The following is a 22,927-nucleotide window of genomic DNA, read 5'->3' as shown; positions in this document are numbered from 1 at the left end:
TTCTCCCTGACCTCAACCTCCTAGAAAGTAGAGGAAGATCTACTTTGGACGACTACCCACTAGACTGTTACCCCAAACAACGGATTGTGATGACCTTTCTACCTACCATGGTTTATCAGAGGTAATAATTTTGGAATTAATACACTTGCAATTCTAGCAAAATAATTCGGTTTGATACTTGACCTACCAAATAATAAACAAAGGCATAAATGCTTTTCAAAACTTTATTTCAACATAACTATGCTTACAGAAATACACTCATATTGGTTAATAGAATGCAATTTAAGTTTAACTTATCCTACACAATTTGGACCAAAAACTTGGTACATGGTTTAAGCTTTAAAAAAAAAAAAAAAAGGATTCGCAATCTGGTTTTTCATCTATTACAAATGTATATAAAAGATCCTCCCATCAAATGCTGCTAAAGCAGGCAGCAAGAACCTTGAGAAGTTAACCTTTGGTTTGTCTCGGAAAAATAACACGTATTGCACTGTAAAAGTTTATAAAATTGGTGCAACAAAACATTGTTGTAATGTTTCAATGCCAGTTTACAAAGATCAATTAACTAATGGATGTTGAAAAGGGTGGGGAGAGCCTATGTACAAAGTGAAAATGTAAAAGCTATCTGATTTAGTTAAAATTGCATGTAGATTGCAAGTCTACACAAACCAAGATTCAGATAATTTCGCGAATCTGAAATAACACTATCAGCTCAGTTCATCTGCTGAGGTCAACAAGGAAACTGCACACTAGCGGTTTTTCTGGTTTATGCAAAAAAGAAAATTTTCTTCCCCAGCTTTTCAGTCCAGAACTGATATTATACTACAGGCAAGGTATTCCTTCCATTGTCAACATTCATGGGGTGACATGTGATAAGGTCTACTTGGGTTTAAATTTATTTGCATTAGCACTTATATGCAAAATAGTCCCCAAAGTTAAAGACCACATGACTTTAGAAGTGACTCTAAAAAATAAAATGGCCCTTCTTGGAAGACTAGAACAAAACATCCAGCCATAGTTATAAGAAGCCTTATCAGAAAAGTAGCCCCTTATGAATTACACCTCAATAAAAAAAAAAGCAGCCCCCAAAGAAGCAGCTCTGAAAAGAGGAAAAAATATAACTTAAGATATCTTGAAGAGCAATGTGAATATAGATAGGTTCAGAAGATAAAAAGAGATACATTTTCATAAGACTACCTAGGATTAGGCTTATAATGTATTCTAGTATTTCAAGTTTATCTCTAGTTACTAAACATCAATTTACAAATAACATATTCACTTTTTATTCCTTTAACAAAAGGGAAAATTCTAGTTTCAATTCTATCCAGTGGAGGGGAAACTGAGAAAACAAAGATTCAAACAGTTCCATGCAAATATCACATTTTTCAAATGGAAGAACTCCCAACTAAACCAGAAGTTCATATTACTAATATATTTTTCATTGAAACAATTTTTAACAAGTACAAATACATGGCATTAAGGTTCAGAACCTAATATAGGCCTGACAATCAAGTCCTTGTTTTCTGGAAGAAAGGCCTCAAGTCCCACTCAATTTCCAGTAACAATGTTTTCACAGATCAATTTAATAATAAGGGGTTTTAATTTCCTTCATATTTTTGTTTTTTAGCATTCTAGTCTTAAAAACTAGATAAGAAAATTAGTCCAATTCCCCAGACATCTAATTTTTCTCTTTTGTAGGATGAAAGAATCCACAAAAATCTCTTCCCCAAACTGATTCCCAATCTCCAATCTGTACTTAACATGAGTCTTTTCATATAGAATGTAAAGGTAACTTACATAAAATGTACCCATGAACATTAAAACTAGTTGTTAGAAAGATTTAACTAGCTTTATAATTTAAGTTTTAAAACATAAATATTTGCAGCTTGATCTTCTGTTGACAATGATTGTCGGAGCCGTGAATTCACCTAGAATTCAACATCATTTATAATTCCCATTCATGCACACAAAACACACACCATTAACACACAACTTACTCCTCGTGTCTTGAGAGAATCTTCTCTTCTTTAAATCTTTGGCCTCCCAGTCAATCCCAAGTTCAAATGTCTTTTAACTCAAACTTCACTCTCAGATATTTAACAAGTTTCCAACCACACTTCATCAATGCTTTTCCTATTCTTTTCATGTTGCATTGCCAAACTCTGAAGCCTGCCTCAAAGAGATCACCAGATAAAAGAAAATAAATGAAATATAAAGTGGTTATTTCAGAATAGAACATGGGAGGATCAGAATTGTTCAAGATTCCCTACTGGGATCATACTTTGACTGCAATGAATTAACTGCTATCAGCAAGAAAAATCCTGTTGGATTCTTTCAGTCTTTGGCAACTGGCCAAAGAACCTACCAAGAAAGTTTAGAAGTACACTCTTTCTTAATACAAAGTGCCCCCACAGGAACACCAGGATAGCTGCAATTCATCTGAGGCCTCACCTGTAGAAAGAGGCTGTCACAGGGACAGCCAGGACACCCACTAGTTTGTGGAGATCCCTGAGAAAGTATGATTTTAAAAATCTGGACTGTACTTGAGTTTCACCTGCCTTTTTCATTGTATTCATAGGAAGTAAGTAGCAGCTGGTCTACCAGCACTCATACTACTACCTCTCTCATCCTAGGTTTTCTGTGTAATTGCTATGGCTTTGGAATCTCACAACCGATATTCTGTATAACTTAAAGGAGTAATTATGTCTCCTAATTCCAGGTTTGCAGTTTCCAAATATCACTTACAGTTCTTTATTCAGCTGAGTAGCCATATGGACACCAACCATCTATGCAGAAAGGTTTTCCTCAAAGATATGACTTAACACTGCACATTTAGGAAGTAGTTCTACTAAAACAAGCCAAAAATTTTTACTCATGGTTGGTATCTGAGATAAAAATCTGTCTAATATAGAGTCTAGTGGTTTATTGTAAAGGTCAAAATGAGAGCTGTGAATTCACTACATCCATTTAAAATAAATAACTTATGTGAAATACAGATTCTGGCATAGATATAAGATGTGAAATTCAAAATCAATGGATTGAACCTGCATGTTTCATTTGCTCACAAATTTGCACACACTAATATTCTGCAAAAAAGACAATTGCAGCAAAGGAAAAAGAAAACTGCCCTTTTGCAAACAAGACTAAAAGCATCCCTCGAAAGAGGACAAAATAAACATGCATATATATGTATAAAGTGTTACTGTTCAACACGAATACTATTTCTAGAAAAAAATTGAACTGCATAGGTTAAAAAAAAAACAAAACAATGTGCAACATCTTAAGCCATTAAAGCACCAAAAAAAAAAAAAAAAAAAAAAAAACTTGAAAGAAAAAAAAACACACCAAAATCATTGTTTTTATGACGATTAACATACACAAATAAGAAATATTGATCAAAACTCAGTAAGTAAATACCTGGACTGATACAATGTCCACTGTTGGGAGAATTTTTCTTCAATTTAAATGTCTCTTCTCATCTCTAAAAAAATTTTAAAGTGCTAACTTTATATAAAGCAGGCAAATTCAAGTAATTTGCTATTTAAGTATGCCAATTTTTATAGAACTAAACAAAGAACTAAGAAAAAACTAAAGTGAAACAAGAAGACAGACATGGCAAGAAAAGTGACAAGTTACAGCCAGACAAAGCAACAGAATGCTACAATACCACCTTGGCCTTCTCATTTCAATTAAATGTATAAACTAACAGATTTAGGTATCTGCTGGTTTAGTACACTAACTTCCTTGGATTTGCTAAAATTTATCCATCAATAGATATACAGAGTCCTAAGGAAAAGAGTGCCACTTAAAAATCAACATTGGACACTAATTAAAGCAATTTAAAAAAACAAAAGGTTGTCTACAACTATAAATGAATATTAAACGTAATAGATCGCATAAACTAAGAACTGAAGCCTTATCCTAAGATTAATTACTCCTGCCCTTTAGCTGCTTTTTCAAGGAAGTATACGTTAACCAAATGACGATTGAGGTGCTTGCTGTAATCTTTTTCCTTTCTAAAAGAGCGATCACAGAAGATACAAACAAAATCTCCCTCTCCCACTTTGACTGCTAAGGCTTCCTTTGCATTTTTCCTGCTGGTTTCTTGTGGAACTGGCCGGGCCCCATTCAATCCAGAGTCATCACTACCCTCTGACATGTTGTCACTTAGATCACTTCCATCATGACTGTGGATGCCTTCATCTTCATCCATTTCCTGAGACTCATTTACTGCCATGGTGACAGGAGGTGATGTCACAGCAGTTTTAGACACTGCTTCATGGTTTTCTATTGGTAAGGGATGCAGCACTGGTGAAACAGGTTCTTCAACTGCTGGGCCTTTGCCAGGGGGATTCTCTGTTTTGTTCTCATCAGTGTCCATTTCCATTTCACAAAGCACAGTGTCAGCCTGACACTTAGCATCTAAAATTTCACCCTCTGGTATAGTCAAGTTTTGTTCAGAGGATGAAATATTGGCAGATTCCTTAATAGCAGCAAGACCAGCTAGACCTTTCTCTGCCTCTTCTACTTCTACTTTTTGAAGAGGGGCTTCTTTACTTCCTTCGTTTTCAGGGAATAATTTTTGGTCTTTTGACTCCTCTTCTTTTGAGTTTTCCTTTGGTGGCGGCAGTGGTGGTGGTGGTGGTGGTGGTGGTAAGTGATCCTGTGCACTTGCACTTTCCTTTAGAAGCTGGCTATCTTTAACAGGCACTAAGCCCACTTCAATAAGGACTTGCTCCTTCCGTGCCATTTCACTCTGTATGTTGGACTTTTCCTTTTTATCTTTTCGAGGAGACTTTTTGGGACTTGGTTCCACGTGAAGAGAAGGCTCTATGGGAGGAGGCTCCATCTGAACAACCTCCATCTGAACAGGGCCCATGGGAGGAGGTGGCTCCGTCTGAGAAGACCCTATCTGAGCAGACTCCACTGGGGGAAGCGGCTCCATTTGACCAACATCCATCTGAGTAGACTCTAGGGCAGGGGGTGGCTCCATCTGAGCAGGCCCCCTGAGAGGAGAAGTCTCCAACTGAGCAGGCCCCCTGGGAGAAGGCTCCAATTGAGCAGGCCCCTTGGGAGGAGAAGGCTCCATCAGAGCAGGCCCCTTCTGAGCAGGCTCCTTCTGAGCAGCCTCTTTCTGAGCAGGCTTGCTGCTTTTTTTACTTGACTTATTTTTCAGACTTTTCTTCTTTGTACTTTTTTTCACGCAGGTATTTTGCTTTTTATTCTCCTCTACTTTGCTATCACCTTTTGGCACTTCCTGACTATTTTTGGATTTGCTTTCTGCCTTCTTTTTCTTTTTTGTCACCGGTTCCTCATCATTCACAGGGTCTTTTAAGGAATGGGCTTCAGCTTCCATCCTCCTTTTGCTTTTCTTGGTTTTACCGATAGCTTCTGAATTATTTCCTGTATGCACATCCATTTCTTTAGTTTCCATTGCTGATTTGCGAGTTCTAGTAGTCACTTGGGTGGAAGCATTACTACAAGACTTTTTCTCTTTTGAAACATTATCTTTTTTCTCCACTTTTACAGACCTCTCATTCTTCTTTCCAGCCACATCCCCCTTTACTTTCGTCTGTTCTGTCTCTGTTTTTTCATTGGTAATATTGTTATCAGGCAGGTCAGCCTCTCGCTTTTTGGTTTTCTTTAGTTTCACTTTTGAGACATCCATTGTTTTATTAGGACAAGTTGGATGCTTAGACTTGAAATGATACTGCAAATTACACTTCTTAGAAGCTGCATAGTCGCATACAGGGCAATTGAACTGCCGTGGATTAACATGTAGCTCTACGTGTTTTTTGAAATTACTTCTATCTGCTGTTTTGTAGTCGCAATGTGGACAGTTGAGAGGTTTAGGCCCATTATGAACCTGTCTTGCGTGGCGGGTTACTTCATGTTGATTAGAGGCCACATAACTGCACTGATCACATTTAAATGGCTTCTCACCTGAAGGTAAATAAGAGATGTTAGAGAGAACATAGGTTAAGAAATGAACTCACGCTTCTATTAAAATATAAGGAATTGGATGTTAAAACATACACACAACACAAACTATTCATTGAAAAGACTGTATCATGCACTTTACATTTACCATATTTATTTGTAGATCTTTTCTCTACCCCTTGACATGGATTCTCATACCAAATGGAGGAACAATTACCTCATTTAACCATCATCTTCTAAAAAGTTCGTCAAGCTAGAACTCTCAAACACTGTATAAGAGAACAATGATTCATCAAGAAGTACACAACAATTATTGGCAAAGTTGGTTGGGCTGTGGATGTGAATTTTGGGGCAAGGGCACTCAAAGAGGAAAGATAATTTTTTCTTTTCAGAAAAGATTAATTTTAAATGTTCTACATTTAGATAAAACAAATATATAATGGAATAGAATATATAATTCCCATACATTTTTTAAGATAAATTTTGAGACTTCAAAAGGAGTATCTTATACTCCAGGCTACATTCTCAGACCTTAGATGTAGAAGTTGTAAAACAAAGTTTTTGGCCTCAAGGAGCAAAAGGCCTTTTCTTTAAATTTAACCCTTTTATTCATCCCAGCAAGAGTAAAGTTTCATTCAGCAAACTCTTCCAGATGCCAGAATTGCTATTTTAAGGCAAAAATATAATCAAACCAGAAACCTTTTGATTTTTCCCCACCTTCTTCTAACATATGGACAAAGAAATTCTATCAATGAGAAACAGCATACAAATAGATATGGTATGTAAAATAATCGAACAAAGTCATGATCACAGATCACAGGTACATACAAAACCAAAACCACCCCCACCCCCAAATTAAAGGTATAAGATTAACACATTCTACCTGAATACATACCCATCTAGATCACACTCTAGTAAATATTACCAAATGGTATCCATACCCCACTGGTCCAATGGAATGCATAGTAGAAAAATGGAAATTGACATTTATGAAAATTCATCTCTCAAACATTCTCAAATTTATATCAAATCTAATTTTTTTTTCACAAAGTAAATTTCTCAGACATTAGGTAAAACCATGGTAAGCTTTACATGATTTGAAAATGTCTGATGATAAAATAACTGCAGAAACAAAAACTTACCAGGTATATCAGATTGGTTATGTAGCTAACTGGACAACTCTTTCCCATGTTAGACTACTAATAGATTCATAAACAGAGATTTCTACAACATGCTGCATTACTCTATATTTGGCTCTATCTTGTCCTCTCCAATGAATGACCTCAGTGGGGACAATCGTTTGCATAACATATATAGACATAGAATGGGGGAAAATAGGTGGCATAATGGTTAAAACCTTTCCAAAAATGAGACAATTTGGGGGATCAAATATGGGCTCTTCTCCAACTCACTGTGAAATCTTGAGCAAAGTACTGAAAACTGTAAGGCTCAATTTCTTCATCTGTAAAATACTCAAGTGTTGTGAGCTATAATTTATTCTACATAAAGCATTTAGGATGAACAGAGAGCCAAGCAATTCATATACATTCCCTATACATCATCACTTTTGGGACTGGTACTTTTAGAATAGGTTAATAAAATGCAAGATTCATGGGTTTATCCTGCCTGTCCATTTAAACCTTACCTCTGAGTAAACAAATGGCTGATGAATTTTCTCTCTTTAGGAAAATATTTATGCTAATAAAAGAATTATAATGGAGTATCACCATTGTATAACTCCTAAAAAAAGAGGATATTTACATAGCAAGCATCAAAATGCAAGCCTCCAAAAACAAAAACAAAAACAGAAAACAAAATGCAAGCCTCCACCTATGAAATGGTCAGAGAATGGGAGTTCATAAAAACCTATTTAAATTTTGATGGCAAAATTTACTTGCTCCATTCATTCTCCCCCTCAATTTTATTTTCTTGCCATTAAATATTACTTGTATTAGGAGATCTAGTCATCAAAACTGTATGTTATTAGCACCTAGTTGAATATATATATATATTTTTTTGCCTTGTATCAATGATTTTAACTTAATTCTTTTCCAATTCTAGTAATATTTATCTATATTTTTAATCTTTATAAATGTGTCAGATAGCTATTTTCTTCTTCCCAAAGTAACTTAAAGGTACATTACAAATTCAAAAGGCAAAGCTTTTTATACAATTTATATGTTCTTATCAAGAATCCAAAAAGAAAAGGGAACTTTTTATAAAGAACAGAGCATACAATTGATTACTAATTAGCAATAAAAACAAAGTTCTGATAAAGCAGCATGGGATGAATGTCAAAAACATATTATAGAACAATGTTAGAATAGTCTTTCTTGCTAGAAATCAGTATCAGTTGGGGGGAAGTACTGATTGGAAAGGGCAAGGACAGAACTTTTCTGAGGGTGTAAGATTTCTTCCTCTAGGGGGCAGTGAAACAGGAGAAATCCTGTGAAGTAACTACACTTCAGATGCATGTATGCATTTTCATGTGTTAATGAACCTCAACAGAATACTGTTTAAAAATTTATTCTACATACCTGCAACTAATGTAACATTGCATATTAACTATACTTCAGTAAAAAATGTTTACTGACAAAAAGCCCAAACTGCATAGTAAGTTGAATTTGACATGGCATACTAAAATGGGAATAAAATAAAATAGCGAAGACCCAGGAAAAAAACATATTCTGGAATTCATGAAGACTTTTAAACCATAACGTCTTTGAAATAAACCCAGCTATTAAAATAGTGCCGCCATAATAATTGTGAAATCCTTGGTTAAAGGAAAATAAGCTTATTGTTAAATAAAATATTTTTCCATCTTAAAAAGAGTAATAAATGGAGATAGAACTTGGCAAGTTGTTGATCTCCTTTAACAAAAGCACCCAACAAAACAAAACAAAACCAAAACACAAAAGCATCCAGGCAAATCAAATTCAAAGTAAAAAAAAAAAAAAAAAAAAAAAAATTACTAAAAAAAGCATCCATTACACTCATTATGGAAAAATACTCAAAATGAATTCCTATGCTAGCAGAATAGGGACCTAGCCAGTGTGATATATACAAAAATATCATTAACAGCAAATACCAACTGGATGTATTTCATCAAATGGTAGTTTATCTCCATTGAGAATAAGAAAAGGGAGAGCTGTGGATAATGTCAGTGTAGATTCTAGGACTAGCCAACTGAAGGATACTTTAATACCATTAGGTAGAAACACCAATAAAACAGAGAATAAGACCAGATATCTCAGACTGGTTGGTTTAGTGTGTCAATTTTTCACCTCATCAACATTCTGATCCCTTCCTAATTTAATTTGGCCTAAAAAGACTCATTTTATGGATGAAACTGCTCCAAGTAAACAACCAGTGTTATAAGCTGTCAATTAAGCTAAAATGCATCAACTCCACAGAGCCTAATCTTTTTCAAAAATAAGAGACTAATAATAAGCACATACTTTTTCTTCTCTAAAACACATTCACATGAACAAGAACCAACCAACAACCCATGGGGACCTTAAAAGATTCCAGACCACAGAGAAGGCACCCAAGAGATTCACTCCATGCAAGACTCCATGCAGTCTTTAAAAAAAGACTACCTATCTAGTTTGACCTAACTTAGCGTCACTTTTTATAATTGCACACTCATACACAAAACAAACTAACCATGTTTGTTTCCTGTCTGCCACTCAAACTATTGGCATCCAATAAAACACAGATCCCCGCTCTCTCCGTAGGCTGTGATTCCAATGTCATTATGCTATAGTCTCTTGGGCCATTTTCTGAGCCATAATGTTCTTTTAACTCTGCTTAACTGAAAATGTGAGGGTAAGGAGTTTATTAAGGCCAAATCCTAACTCTTCTGATCTAAAGGAATGACAATTAACCATAGGTAAAACATTTAGCCTCTCTAAATCTAATCCATAAAGTAAGATAAACCATTTAAGGAATACTAAGATTAGAGATAACAAATCCCAATTTCTCAGTACCTGACATACATACAATAAATAGTAGCTACTATTAGGGTGCCTGGCTGGCTCAGTAGATAGAGCATGTGACTCTTGATCGTGGGGTTAAGTTTGAGATCCACACTGGGTGTAGAGATTACTTAGAAAAATAAAATCCTTATTTTTTTATTTTTTAAAAAATATTTTATTTGACAGAGAGCACACACAAGCAGTAGGAGCAGCAGACAGAGGGAAAGGAAGAAGCAGGCTCCCCGCTTGGCAGGAAGCCTGATGTAGGTCTCCATCCCTGGACTCTGGGATCATGACCTGAGCCGAAGGCAGACATTTAACCAACTGAGCCACCCAGGGACCCAAAATAAAATCTTTAAAAAGAAAATAGTAGCTACTACTCATTAAGAAATTTTTAAAATACTTGCTGTACTGTAACAGCCAACTACTGAATATCATCTTTTTAATACAGCAAAGAGATTCAAAAGACAACAGTTAGCAAACACAATTTTTTTTTTTTAAGCAAACACAAAATTATTCAGGCAGAAGTTACTGACTGGTGTAAAACACCACAGACACTTATACAGTGACAAAAATATTATCTATTCAATGAAAAAGATACAAGAATGTCATCATTCTAATCCAGTAACCCAGCAACAGTACTAGTGAGCCAACCAGATAGTACTTTCAAATGAGACACATGAAGTAGAATCCAAGCATTCCAATTTAATTTCCAGTGTACAAGTAATACAAGGTCACAGGGAAAGAGGAAAAACCAAATGACACCATGAGAAAGCAAGTAAGACAAATCTAGAAAGGAGGACACTCTACAGAAAAAACAGCCACATTTCTTCAATGCCTTAAGTTTCCGCATTGGTAAAATGGGGACAATAATAGAACCTATACATTATAGGATAGTTATAAGGACTAAAATTAGTTAACTCACATAAAACTTTCAAACGTTTCATTTTAAGGGCTAAAGCACAACTATCAATAGAACATGATGCCTACCCTCAACAAAACTTGAGACAGCATCCAAATTACCCTCAGAAAAATGAAACCAGGAAATACCCCTAAGCAATAAATTCAGGTTTCTGGTTAAGTGACTCAATTCAATAGCTTAGGAGATTTAGAAAGAACATTCAAAGTATATTAACATGACAAGAATGTAGGGTGAAGAAAAGCTAGTAAGCATATTATGTGACCCATTTATAGTGCTCAAATCACAACCTGTACTATAATCAAATGTTACTTAATTATTGACTTAAAATTGCAATATCCAATAGAAATAAAATACAATATATGTAATTTTAAATTTTCAGTAGTCACATTTACAAAGGTAAAATTAAATTTTACTACTCATTTAACTCAATATAACCAATGTTATGTCAATATGTAACCAATAGTCAAAAAAATTTTTTAGGTTTTATTTAAGAACTCTAGACCCAATGTGGGGCTCAAACTCACAACCCCGAGATCAAGTCACATGCTCCTCCAACTGAGCCAGCCAGGTGCCCCAAAGTAGATATTTTATGTGCTTTTATTTATACTGTTTGAGTTCTACTATGAATTTGATACATTTCAATTCAAACTAGCTACATTTCACAAGTTCAATAACCACATGAGGCTAGTGGCTACCCAAGCAAACTGCACAAATTTCAGGCAATTAATTATTAACTTAAAGGAGGTTAAGTCTACACAGACTTCAGTTATCACCAAAATTTTGGCATAGTTTGAAAGTATTCTGACCAGTTGTGGTGGTTCACCAAGGGTCAATTATAGCCAAAATGAATTATCCTTTAAAGACTACCTATGCAAAAAAAAAAAAAAGACCACCTATGCTAATATTTACTTTTTGCCATCTATCTACCTTGATAATGGGGGCCAATTCTGGTTGGTGATCACCATTATTATTTCAGTCACCAGAATGGACAAATCTTCCACTGCATTTATAGTCCTGCATTTTATCTATTATATGTTAATAAATTAAGATCCTAGAATTACCGATTATTCTTTAAAGTCTGGCTTTTGTAAATTAGTCCACAGAAGCCCTATCAGCTCTCAAAAGAGGACAAATTCACACTTTAGGACCTGAGAAGTTAAGAAGGAATCCCTATAACTGGAAATCACATACTATGAAACTTGGTGTTATACTGTGTTGGGAGTAGGGGAGAGGGTGAAAAGGTAGGGGTTGTTCATAAGTATGAACCAGCATTGGTCTACAATAGCACTTCCAGTTTTATGAATCATGGAATTTGAAGATCTGGTGAAAATTATGGACCCTTCAGCCAGAAACCGTGCATACGTGCATTTATATTCAGTTTCAAGAGTTCCACGTATGGATTCCTTGTTAAGAACCTACATTTAAATACAACACTGATTTTTTAACTCTAATTTCTAAATTATATTAAAAATAAATCATAAATTGATTTTTAAAACAAACAAATCATAAATAATGACCCAGTTCCAGGTCTAGAAGAACTTCCTTATAATGAGGTATTGAATACTAAAAATCATAGAAGGGTTTCCATTTCTTACCAACCTGAATGAGTACGCATATGTCTAGTTAGATGAGTCTTCTGAGAACTTGAGTAAGGACAAAGCTCACATTTGTATGGGCGTTCCCCTGCAAGAATATAATGATTAGGGTTTAAACATGATAAAATAAGGGAAATACAATTCTAACAATATACACAATGTTCAACACTGAGCATTTTTTTTTTGATAAAGATTTTTTTTTCCTATTCCTGGCAAAATGGTCAATTTTTTATTATGTATTAGACACATAGATGATTTAACTCAGAATTCACATTACCTACATTTCAGCTTTGCTGACAAGAAAGATCACTGGTTTTCTGAATTCTCATAGCCCTCTTAATTTTCCCAGAATGCTACATACTATCACATTAAATATTAAGAACTGAATACTTATCTTGATAAGATATCAAGTAGCATCTTTAAATTAGCATTACCCTTAGAAAAAAAAAATCTACCCAAATTTTCTCCTGTTGTGACTCGGAGTATTTTTTTTTTTTTATTCTTGTGAAAAATAAACCTATCATTTGAAATTGTTAGCTTAAAGCCAAGAACACTTGAGTGGGGATAATGAAGCTAAAAATTTTATAAGGGATCCCTGGGTGGCGCAGCGGTTTGGCGCCTGCCTTTGGCCCAGGGCGCGATCCTGGAGACCCGGGATCGAATCCCACATCGGGCTCCCGGTGCATGGAGCCTGCTTCTCCCTCCGCCTGTGTCTCTGCCTCTCTCTCTGTGTCTCTCTGTGACTATCATAAATAAATAAAAAATTAAAAAAAAAAAGAAAAAAAATTTTTATAAAAGGTAGATAAACCTTTCATAAATTAGATCAGTGTTAAAGCAAATCATGCTCATAAAGCCATAGAACTAAAAAAAAAAAAAAAGCCATAGAACTGATAGCAATTGCAGATGAGAAGACCGTGATTTCAGTACTAAACAATTTAAGACTTAAGGGCAGGAAACGTTTATTTTTGGGATATGGGTTGTCAACCACAAAACAGGTTTTTTAAAAACCTTGACAATTAAAAAAGAAAGGTCAATTTGTAATTTGTTTTCATCTAGTCTTTGGCCACAAGATAATAATTACGACCTTGGGCAAGTTTCCTCAGTAAAAGTAAAAGCGCCTTTATTTCCTAGAATTGTGAGAATTTAAATTTAAGGTAATACAGAGCATTTGACATTGTGCCTGGCACATAAAGCCCTCAATAAATACCAGTTATTATTTTGTCTATATGGTAAAACTTCCAGTAACAAATATGTCTAATAAAATGGACAAGGAAAAGACAAAAAAGTGAAAAGAGGAAGAATATGATAAGGAGTAGGAAATGTGTTCCTAGTAGCTGTACAGCTGTTACTAGTTGGTAGCTACAGATTAGCGATATAGGTCATACCAAAAGAATTCCTAACTTCAACCTCCAAGAATTTAGCTTAAAAAATGTTGCATGTGTTCCTATAAGGATATATAAATGACAGATAAGCATGTGAAAAGATTCACAATATCTTTACCCATGATGGAAATGCAAAACAAAACCATAATGAGATGAAGGCTTCACACCCATGAGGATGGCTATAATCAAAATGACAGATGTCAACAAGTATTGGTTAGGATATGGAAAAATTGGAAGTCATACAATGTGAGGCTGTAAAATAGTGCAGCCACTTTGCAAAACAGTTTAGCAGTTCCTCAAATGACTAAACATAGTTACCATATGGTCTAGCAATTCCACTACTAGGGATAAACAGTTGACCCTTGAACAACATGAGTTTGAACTGTTTGAACTATATGGACCTCCACATATAGATGATTTTTTCCCAATAAATACACTGCATACAGTACTGTACATTTATTTCTCTTTCCATGGAGTTTTTTTCTTCTTAAAAAAACATTTATCTATTGGGGCGCCTGGGTGGCTGAGTCAGATAAGCATCTGCCTTTGGCTCAGGTCATGAGCCAAAGGGTTCTGGGATTGAGCCCTGCATCTAGCTCCCTGCTCAGCGGACCCTGCTTCTGCCTCATTCTCTCTCAAATAAATGTTTTTAAAAGTTATTTATTTGAGAGAGAGAGAGTGAGGGGCGGAGCAGAAGAAGAGAATGCCAAGCAGAATCCCCACTGAGCAGAGCCTGAGGCCCTGAAATCAGGATCTCAGCCCAAATCAAGAGTCAGATGCTTCATCACCGACTGAGCCACCCAGGAGCCCCCTCATGGATTTCCTTCATAACATTTTCTTTTTTCTAGCTCATCTTATTTTAAGAATACAATATATAATACATACAACATACAAAGTATGTTAATCAACTATGTTATTGGTAAGGCTTCTAGTCAACAGTAGGCTACTAGTGGTTAAGTTTTGGGGGAGTCAAAAGGTTATGTGCTCCTTTTCGACTGCCCCTAATCTCTGCATTGTTCAAGGGTCAACTGTATATTCCCAAGAAAAATAAACGTATGTCCACACAAAAACTTGTATATGAATGTTCGTAGCAGAATTATTCACAATAGCCAAAAAATGGAACCAATCCAAATACTGTGATTTATTAAATAAATAAAATGTGGTCTATCCCTAAAAAAGATTATTTGGCAACAAAAGGAAAACAAGTACTGTATACAGGACATGGATAAACCTTGAAGACATTATGCTAAGTGAAAGAAGGCAGTCACAAAGGACCATATATTATTGTATGACTATTTATATGTACTGTCTAGAACAAGCCAATCCACAGTGAACTGTATGGTATGTAAAACCTATCTCAATTAAGCAGTTACAGAAAGAAATGGAAGAAAAACTAAATACCATTATAGATTAACATAAAGGATCAACTAAGGATAACTTACATTTAAATTCTTTGTAACAGAAAAAAAATTTAAAAAAATTCTTTATAACAGAATAGATTGCTTCTCGCTGCAATTCTACAAAATGAGCATAGATACTTCAGAAAACTTAAGTGATTTTTCAGTCACACATAGAGGCAAAAATGTCCTCTTTCAAGTAGAACTTGTGAACTGGTTAAATATCAAACCCACAAAATTAAAAATCTTTGGACTCAAAACTCAAATGAAAATAATCCTCAGCCCACACCATGATAATTACCCATAAAAAGAGAACTGAACTTTGACTCTTGGTTATATATGACCTTGGACACATCACTTCAGGGTTTCTTCTTAGTAAACATGGGCTATTATAACTTACCTTATGTTCCTCAATAGATTGTTCTGCAAATTTGCATAGAAGTACCCAACACTGGGCACTAAAGAACAGAAGAGACCCATTAAGTGAATCTGAAACTAGGGTACTTAAATGAGAAGTGATTCAATCATTTCTTATCTCTACTCTTCAGCATTAAATAAATTCATTTTTCCATAAACACAATTTTCAGAACCATGCATTTAACATCAGAAATACCCAGAATTCAGATAATCAAAATATTATCCTCCTGATGTAGTATACACTACCAAATGGTTTTAAAATGCCTACCAAAAATTTCAAAATTACAAAGAAGATTAACATTAGGAAGAAAAAAAAAATCTTTTCAAAAAAGTATTAAGATCACTCAAGTGTAACACTAAAATGGGGGGGGGAACACACACACGCACATATAAATGTGAAATGAGATACATACAACCACTGTTAACTTACTGTGAAAATACCAACCTTAAATTAATGGCAAGAAAAACTCATGGATAGTATAGTTAAGGACATAAAATATACCCATTAAAAAGTAGTCAACTAAACTTCAATTAGATTAAACCACTGTACAAAAGAATTTTTAAATGCCAAGAGTTTGTTGTTGTTTTGCTGTTGTTGTTTTTTTTTTTTCCTTGAAGTATTATTTATTTTAGAGAGAGTATTCTACTTGAACCCACAGAAAGAGGTAGGGGCAGACGAAGGAGAGAAGCTAACTCTCCAAGCATGGAGGACGACTCTGGGATTTTATCCCAGAACTCTGAGATCATGACCTGAGCCTAAAGCAAGACTCAGAGGTTTAACTAACGACTGAGCCAGCCAGGCATCCCAAGAGTTCTTTTAAAAACAAACAAACAAACAAACAAACAACAAAAAAAATGCTTTACATAAAAAAAAAAAAAGAAAAAAAATTAGAAATACACATAAAATACTAAAAAGCTTTTCCAGTACTCTCCATTTTCTTTTTGGTTCTAAAAATATTCTTAAATTGACAAATTTAGATTTACTGTTGAAAACATTTTTAGCTTTTTGGGGGAATATGAATTACTCAAAATACGAACTGTCAAAAATCAAAATGTATTAAGACAAAAGCACTGGGGTACTGATAATATTCTCTATATTGACTTGCATGGTGGTTATGAGTACATATATTTTTAAGAGTCATCGATTATACTTTGATTAAAACAATTCATAAAATGTACAGATCAAAGTCATGCCCTGGCTATTCCTTGAAAGCTGTACAGATCATAGCCAATCTAAATTAAGCCCCAAGGTTTTCAAAAACCTGTTAAATAAATAAGAAGTACTTATGGCTGAAGTATATACAGTAGCTGGGATTTATTTTAAGATATTGTATATAAGGTTAGTCTGTTTAATTCAAACTATTAAGTGATTAATGGGATAGAATTTCCAAATAACTTTCATTTCCTATGCCATGTAATTTTGTAATGTTTGAACTTCTTGACTTTTGAAATTAAAATGGTTTCAAAGCATGGAGAAAATCACAGGTTACAACAAATTCCAAAGGATCTACACATTTTTTTTTACTTGACTAGATTTTAAAGCTTTAAATACAGGAACCATCTCTTAGAGGCTTAGAAATCTTGCTTCAGACATCTTTTTTTTTTCTTTTTTAGTTTGAGAGAGAAAACACAGCCGGGAGGGGAGGTGCCACAAGCAGACTCCACCCAAGTGGGGCTTGATCCCACTGCCAAAGATTGTGACCAGAGCTGAAATCAGAGTCAAGTACTCAACCAACTGAAGCCACCCGGGTGCCCTCTTTTTTGTAATAAGTTCATCTGCAAGTTTTATTAAATCCATCACTTCAGTAAGCACAATGGAATCCCCTCCCCACTGTACCCTACTTTACCTGTGGGGTTCAGCCCTACTAAGTGATGACTCTTGCAAAAGTGACTTGATGCAAACAGCATCTCCACAACCCCTTTTCACTTCTGATCCAGAGTACTGTACTAGATTACCCTATCCATTTTGTTCAGACCACTACTCAGTCCTCAAAGGTACCAATTCTTAGCAGAAAAAAATATAAGAAAATTAACTACCATTAAGTTGCAAACATTTCCTTAAAAAATGAGATTCCTTGGGGTGCCTGGCTGGCTCAGTCAGTGGGGCATGCAAGTCTTGACCTCAGGGTCTTGAGTTCTAGTCCCACAATGGGTCGAGAGCTTATTTTTTAAAATGAATTATTAAGGGGTATTGAGGAGAAATGGGGTACAAACACTAATAGCATTTGTGCGTGTGTGTTGAAGGTGTCCTAAAAACTGACTGTGGTCATAGTTACACAACTTTTGTGAATATACAAAAACCAGTGAATTTTAACTTTAAATGGATGAATTCTGTGGTAGCAGACTGTATCTCAGTAAAGCAAATAGTTATCCACCCCACCCCCCCCAAAAAAACCCCAAACTGCTAAATGTGATCAAATATCAGTAACTATTAAAAAAAAAAAAAAAAAAACAAATATCAGTAACTATTAAATATAGGTAATGGACATACATGTTGGTATTTGAGATGTTTGAAATTTTTAACATTGTTCCATTTTTTTCATAGAGTACACTTACAAATGAGAAAGGTCCTCTTCGGTGCATGAGTTCAAACATGCTGAACGGCATTGGTTTTGGTCTGAAAAATAGCTTCATTTTCCACCTGTGTGTTTGCTTTCTCAGGAAAATGACTGCAAGTGTGGCAATCCCACCAATCTTTTATTTTTTATTTTTTTTAAAGATTTTACTTATTTATTCAGGAGAGACACACAGAGAGAGGTAGAGACACAGGCAGAGGGAGAAGCAGGCTCCACGCAGGGAGCCGGCCGTGGGACTCGATTCCAGGTACCCAGGATCACACCGCGGGCTGCAGGCGGCGCTAAACCGCTGCACCACCGGGCTGCCCCCCACCAATCTTTTAAAAACTACTTCTCACATTCCTATGTTTTGGAGACAAGTTGTTCCACTTAGGAACTCAATACCCAGACAAGTTTTTTAAAAAGTTTAAGGCTTCTGTGAAATGGCTCTATGCAAGGGTTAATCGCTGAGTTTTCCTTCCTGTCTAAATCCTCGATTTCTTTGGGAAACTACATTGCGTCTTCGATATATTCACTATCAACTAAATACATCTTCGAAGAAAAAAAAAAAAGTCTAATTTGGCTAAATGATCTATCCCAACTTGTCAGAATATGAATTTTAACAAGAACATTGATAATATTTCTCTTGGCCATTCTTTGAAGCAAGTCTTCTTCATGTACTCTCCAATCCCATATTGCTATTACCACCATGGAGAGAAACTGAAGCACAAAGGGGTTAAATCACTTATCCAAGGTCACAAAGACAGCAAAAAGAACCAGAATCCCCCATCTTTAGTACTACTTTAAACTGCCTACTGAATTAACGATCAGAAGAGAACTGAACTTAAGGACTACAAGGTACTCTTACCTGTATGAGTTCGAACATGTTGAACATAATTATTTTTTCTGTCTGAAAAATAGTTGCATTTTCCACATGTGTATACTTTCCTTGGAAAGTGGTTTCTCAAGTGTTTCCTCCAGTGATACTCGCTGATTGTGGTGTATGTGCAAATGATGCACTTGTAGACTCGCTCATTATCCCCAGCTCTGGTGTGGTGTTTCAGGTGAGCGGTATAGTGATCATATCGATTGGTATTGTAGCCGCAGCGGTCACAGCGAATGGGGCCCTTGGAGAAATCTCCCTCCTCTGCAGTGGAAGACCCAGATTCTCTGGCTTTTGCTTGCTTCTCTGCACTTTCTTCCACAAAAAACTTCTTGGCACTATGAACTCTGATGTGATGCACAAACTGTTCTTCTGATTCCGCTTCATACTGGCATGGCTTACAGCGAAAAGGTTTGCTCTTCAAGTTCTTGCATTTGTCCTCTGCTCCAGGTGTTTCAGGAGGAAGATCTTTATTTGAGTTGTAAATTTCTGGGGCAGCTGATACCTCAAACACAGGCTGTGGTTCTACAACACTGAGCTCCAAACTTTCCAGTTCCATGTTTTCCAGTCCACTGGGTTCACCTTTTATTTCAGGAGACTCTTCAAGTCCTTCTCCGTCACTATCTGAAAAGTTGTTATCTCCAACAGGCATCAATTCTGCCATCTGTCTTTCTTCACCAACCAGGTAATCACAGCAGCTGCCATTTACTTCCCCGGTTAAGGCCACATTTGCCAACATGATAAGCTGGGGCGCCGCCAGTTCAGCTTTGGAGAGGTCATGCAAGTCATACATGTCGTTAGGCAAGGCCATGCCAATGTTGCCACTGCCTGTGAACAGCCCTCCTCCTCCAGAAGACTGCCCCATTACCTGGGTGGCCATGACTGTATTCTGAATTAAAAATAAGACGAAACAAAGAAAGAAAAGAAAAAAAAGAAAGAAAGAAAGAAGAAAACACAAAAGTACCAGTTTAAATACAACATTCAAAACGTTGCTGTAATTCCTCATAACTAAAAAAAAGTTCTCCAATGTAATCTTTAAATTCAATATATGCTGTTAACTGCTAAAATTAAGGCTTTGATACATTTTTGTACTTCCAAATTTTCTTTATTGCAGTCGCCAAAAAAACTTCTACTATCCCTACGAAAATTTCTATCAATTGTTGGATGTAACTCATGCATCAACTAGGCCTACGCCTGGCATGCCTTCCCTCAAGCAGTTTTAAATCTTTCTCGTGAAAAAAAAAAAAATTAAGGAACTTCATTTTTAATGTTAGTTAAAATCATTTTTAAATTCAATATGTGAAGAGTAAACTTGCTGTCCTCCCAACTGGCCCCCTTCAGCAGTTTACTGGTCGGAAAGCGGAGAAATCCAATAACCATACTGTGCATTTGTTAAGTAGAAACACGTCTGGAAAGTAGAAGCCTGTATTAATTGGTCAAGTGAATTGAATTTCGTATGAACTCAAGTAACTCCAGAAGAATAAACTGAGAAAAAGTACCCCTTGGCTTATTTATTTATTTTCTTAATGACTCGACCTTTTTAAAGGGAGGCAAAAAAAAAAAAAAGAAAAAAAGAAAAAAAGCGAACCTTTCTTCCTGTAAAAAAAAAAAAAAAAAGGGGGGAAGCTCCATGCCTTCAAAACTTCACTAATGAAAATAAAGAAACTTTCAACCCCGCTAATAATCGTACAGCTCGACCCGACGACCGGCAACTTTCTTGCATTGTGCTGGACTTGGCCTACTTGCTTGGGGGAAGCCATTACAGGATCACCTTCTTGCAAACATGCTGGGCTTTTAAAGTCGCCTTAAACCACGTTACTTTCCCATCTACAGGGTGCTATTCTCAAACTGAGCGCTGTCTTGCAAGTTAGAAGAAGAAGGGGAAAAAAAGCAAGCAAAGTTATGCTGCAAGCCCTCAAAAAATAAAAAAATAAAAAAAAAATGCAATCAGACCCCAAAGACGAAAAGCAGTCGGTTTCCCCCAGGTGCAGAACTCAAGCCGAGCGGGTCTGCGAGGTCCCGGAGCTGGGGCCGGATGCCATCACAGGGCGCACACCCAGGGCCCCGGCGGCCCCACGGCTGAGCAGCCCGGGCTCCTCGCAGCTGGCCCGATCGTCCACTTTTCTAATTGCAGCCCCCCCGCCCCAGCCCTAACTACGGTCCCTAAAGGAATCTTCACGCCGGCCGGGGGAGGCCGTCCGAGCAGAGCCCGAAAGCCCAACGTGCTGCGCGGATTCCTCCGTGCGGCCGCCGCCAGCGCCTGCCTCGGCGGCATTCCTCGCTCCAATAGGCATTCGGCCATTTTCTCAAAATACCAAACACAAAGCAGCTCTTTGCAAAACTCGGGCGCTCTCGCTTCCTCCCGGCCGGGCGCGCTCACTGCACGCGCTCCCACCCCCACCCCGGCCCGCGGGACTCGCCCGACCCCCGTCCCGGAGCCCTTTCCCCCGCCCCCCCCCACGCCGAGCGGGGCCGGCGGGGCAAGCCCGGGGCGCCGTTGGGCCAGACCCGGGCCTCCCCGCTCGCCGCCGCCGCCGCCGCCGCCGCCCCCTCCCCGGCCCCGCGGGCCCGAGTCCGGGAAGGGGAAGGCAAAGTTACCGCGTCGCCGGCGCCCCGGGCTCACCCTCCGCGGCGGGCCCGGGAGGCTCCGCGGGCGCCCTCCGGAGGCGTCGGGCCCAAGCGCCGGAGGGGCCCCCACGCGCGCCCCGGAAGTCTGAGAACTCACTGCCCCACGGCGCCCCGCGGGCCGCGCGCCCCGGTCCCGCCAGCTCGCGCGCGGAGGCGGCCGGGCGCGGGGGGCCGCGGCGGCGGGGCGGCCCGGGAGCAGAAATCGCTGTCCAGCCCCATTGGCGGAGCCGCCCGGGCCGCGGGGCTGACTCAACCCGCCCGGCCGCACTCAGCGGCGCCTTCCGGCGCAAGGGAGAGGCCGCGGAGGGAGGGGGCCGGCGGGGCCGGCGGGGCCGACAGGGCCGCGGGCCGGCGAGGGGCTGCGGCGGGCCCTGGGGGCCGGGGCGCGGGGAGGCAGCTCCGGGGCCGGGGCCGGGGCCGGGGCCGGGGCCGCAGGCGGCGCGGCTCCGCGGGACCCCGCTCCGAGGGCGCCCGGGCCCGCGACTGGGGAGGGGGTCCTGGCCCCACGCCGCTCCCCGGGGACGCCCCCGGCCCAGCCCCCGGGCCGCGCCGGTGTAACCCGATCCCGCCCGGCCGCCCGCCCCCGCCCCGCGCCGCGGCCGCCGCCGGAGCCACAGTATCTGCAAATCAGCCCTGGACAGCGCCTCGCTCCGCGTCCCTCCGCGCCCTCCCCCGGCCGCCGCCGCCGCCGCCGCCGCCGCCGCCGCCGCCGCCCGGCCCTCCCCCACCCGGCCGAGCCCCCGGCCCTGCGCCGCGCTTACCGGCCTTCCCCGGCGAGGAGGCGCGGGCGACCCGCCGCCGCCGCTCCCTCGCCGCCTACTTTTCTTTGTTGCTGGAGTTTCGGGGGGAGGGGAGGGGAGGATGGAAAAGTTGGGCGCTGGGGACGTCGAGGCCCGCGAAGGCCCGGGAGTGGGGCTCGCAGAGAGCGCTCAGACCGCCGGCTCTCGCCCCGCCGTCCCGGCCGCCGCCGCCGCCGCCGCCGCCGGGGTCTGGGGCCCGGGGCCTCGGCGGCGCTCGCTCTGCTGCTGCGCCGCGAGCTCGCGGGAGCCGCACATTCCAGCACAGGAGGCTGCGCCGCGCACCCAGCCCGCGCCGCCGCCGCCGCCGCCGCTGCCGCCGCCGCCGCCGCCGCCGCCCGCGGGACACGCCCCCTCCACCGCCCGCGCGCGCCCGCGGGACACGCCCACCCCGCCGCCCGCGCGCGTGTCCGCCGGGCGCGCCCCGCCCCTTG

General features: G+C 39.4%; 1 protein-coding gene across 3 annotated transcripts; it reads right to left on the bottom strand.

Annotated features, from left to right (window-relative positions):
• Positions 1-212: 212 nt before the first annotated feature.
• On the bottom strand, positions 213-22,826 carry REST (RE1 silencing transcription factor). 3 transcript variants are annotated; one of them, XM_041725981.1, is made up of 4 exons: positions 22,458-22,826; positions 19,054-19,957; positions 12,439-12,522; positions 213-5,943 (listed from the first exon to the last, which is right to left on the bottom strand). In XM_041725981.1, the coding sequence occupies exons 2-4, from the start codon at positions 19,946-19,948 to the stop codon at positions 3,932-3,934; spliced, it is 2,991 nt and encodes a 996-aa protein (XP_041581915.1). In that variant the 5' UTR covers positions 19,949-19,957; positions 22,458-22,826; the 3' UTR covers positions 213-3,931. The 3 variants fall into 3 exon arrangements, with proteins under 3 accessions (XP_041581915.1, XP_041581914.1, XP_041581913.1); XM_041725980.1 differs by lacking the exon at positions 22,458-22,826 and adding an exon at positions 21,692-21,825; XM_041725979.1 differs by lacking the exon at positions 22,458-22,826 and adding an exon at positions 21,667-21,804.
• Positions 22,827-22,927: the final 101 nt, after the last annotated feature.

This window comes from Vulpes lagopus, chromosome 12 (assembly GCF_018345385.1).
Source record: "Vulpes lagopus strain Blue_001 chromosome 12, ASM1834538v1, whole genome shotgun sequence".
NCBI classification, from domain to species: Eukaryota; Metazoa; Chordata; class Mammalia; order Carnivora; family Canidae; genus Vulpes; species Vulpes lagopus.
The sequence above is the reverse complement of the archived record's forward strand: the minus strand, read 5'-3'. Positions and strand labels throughout refer to the sequence as shown.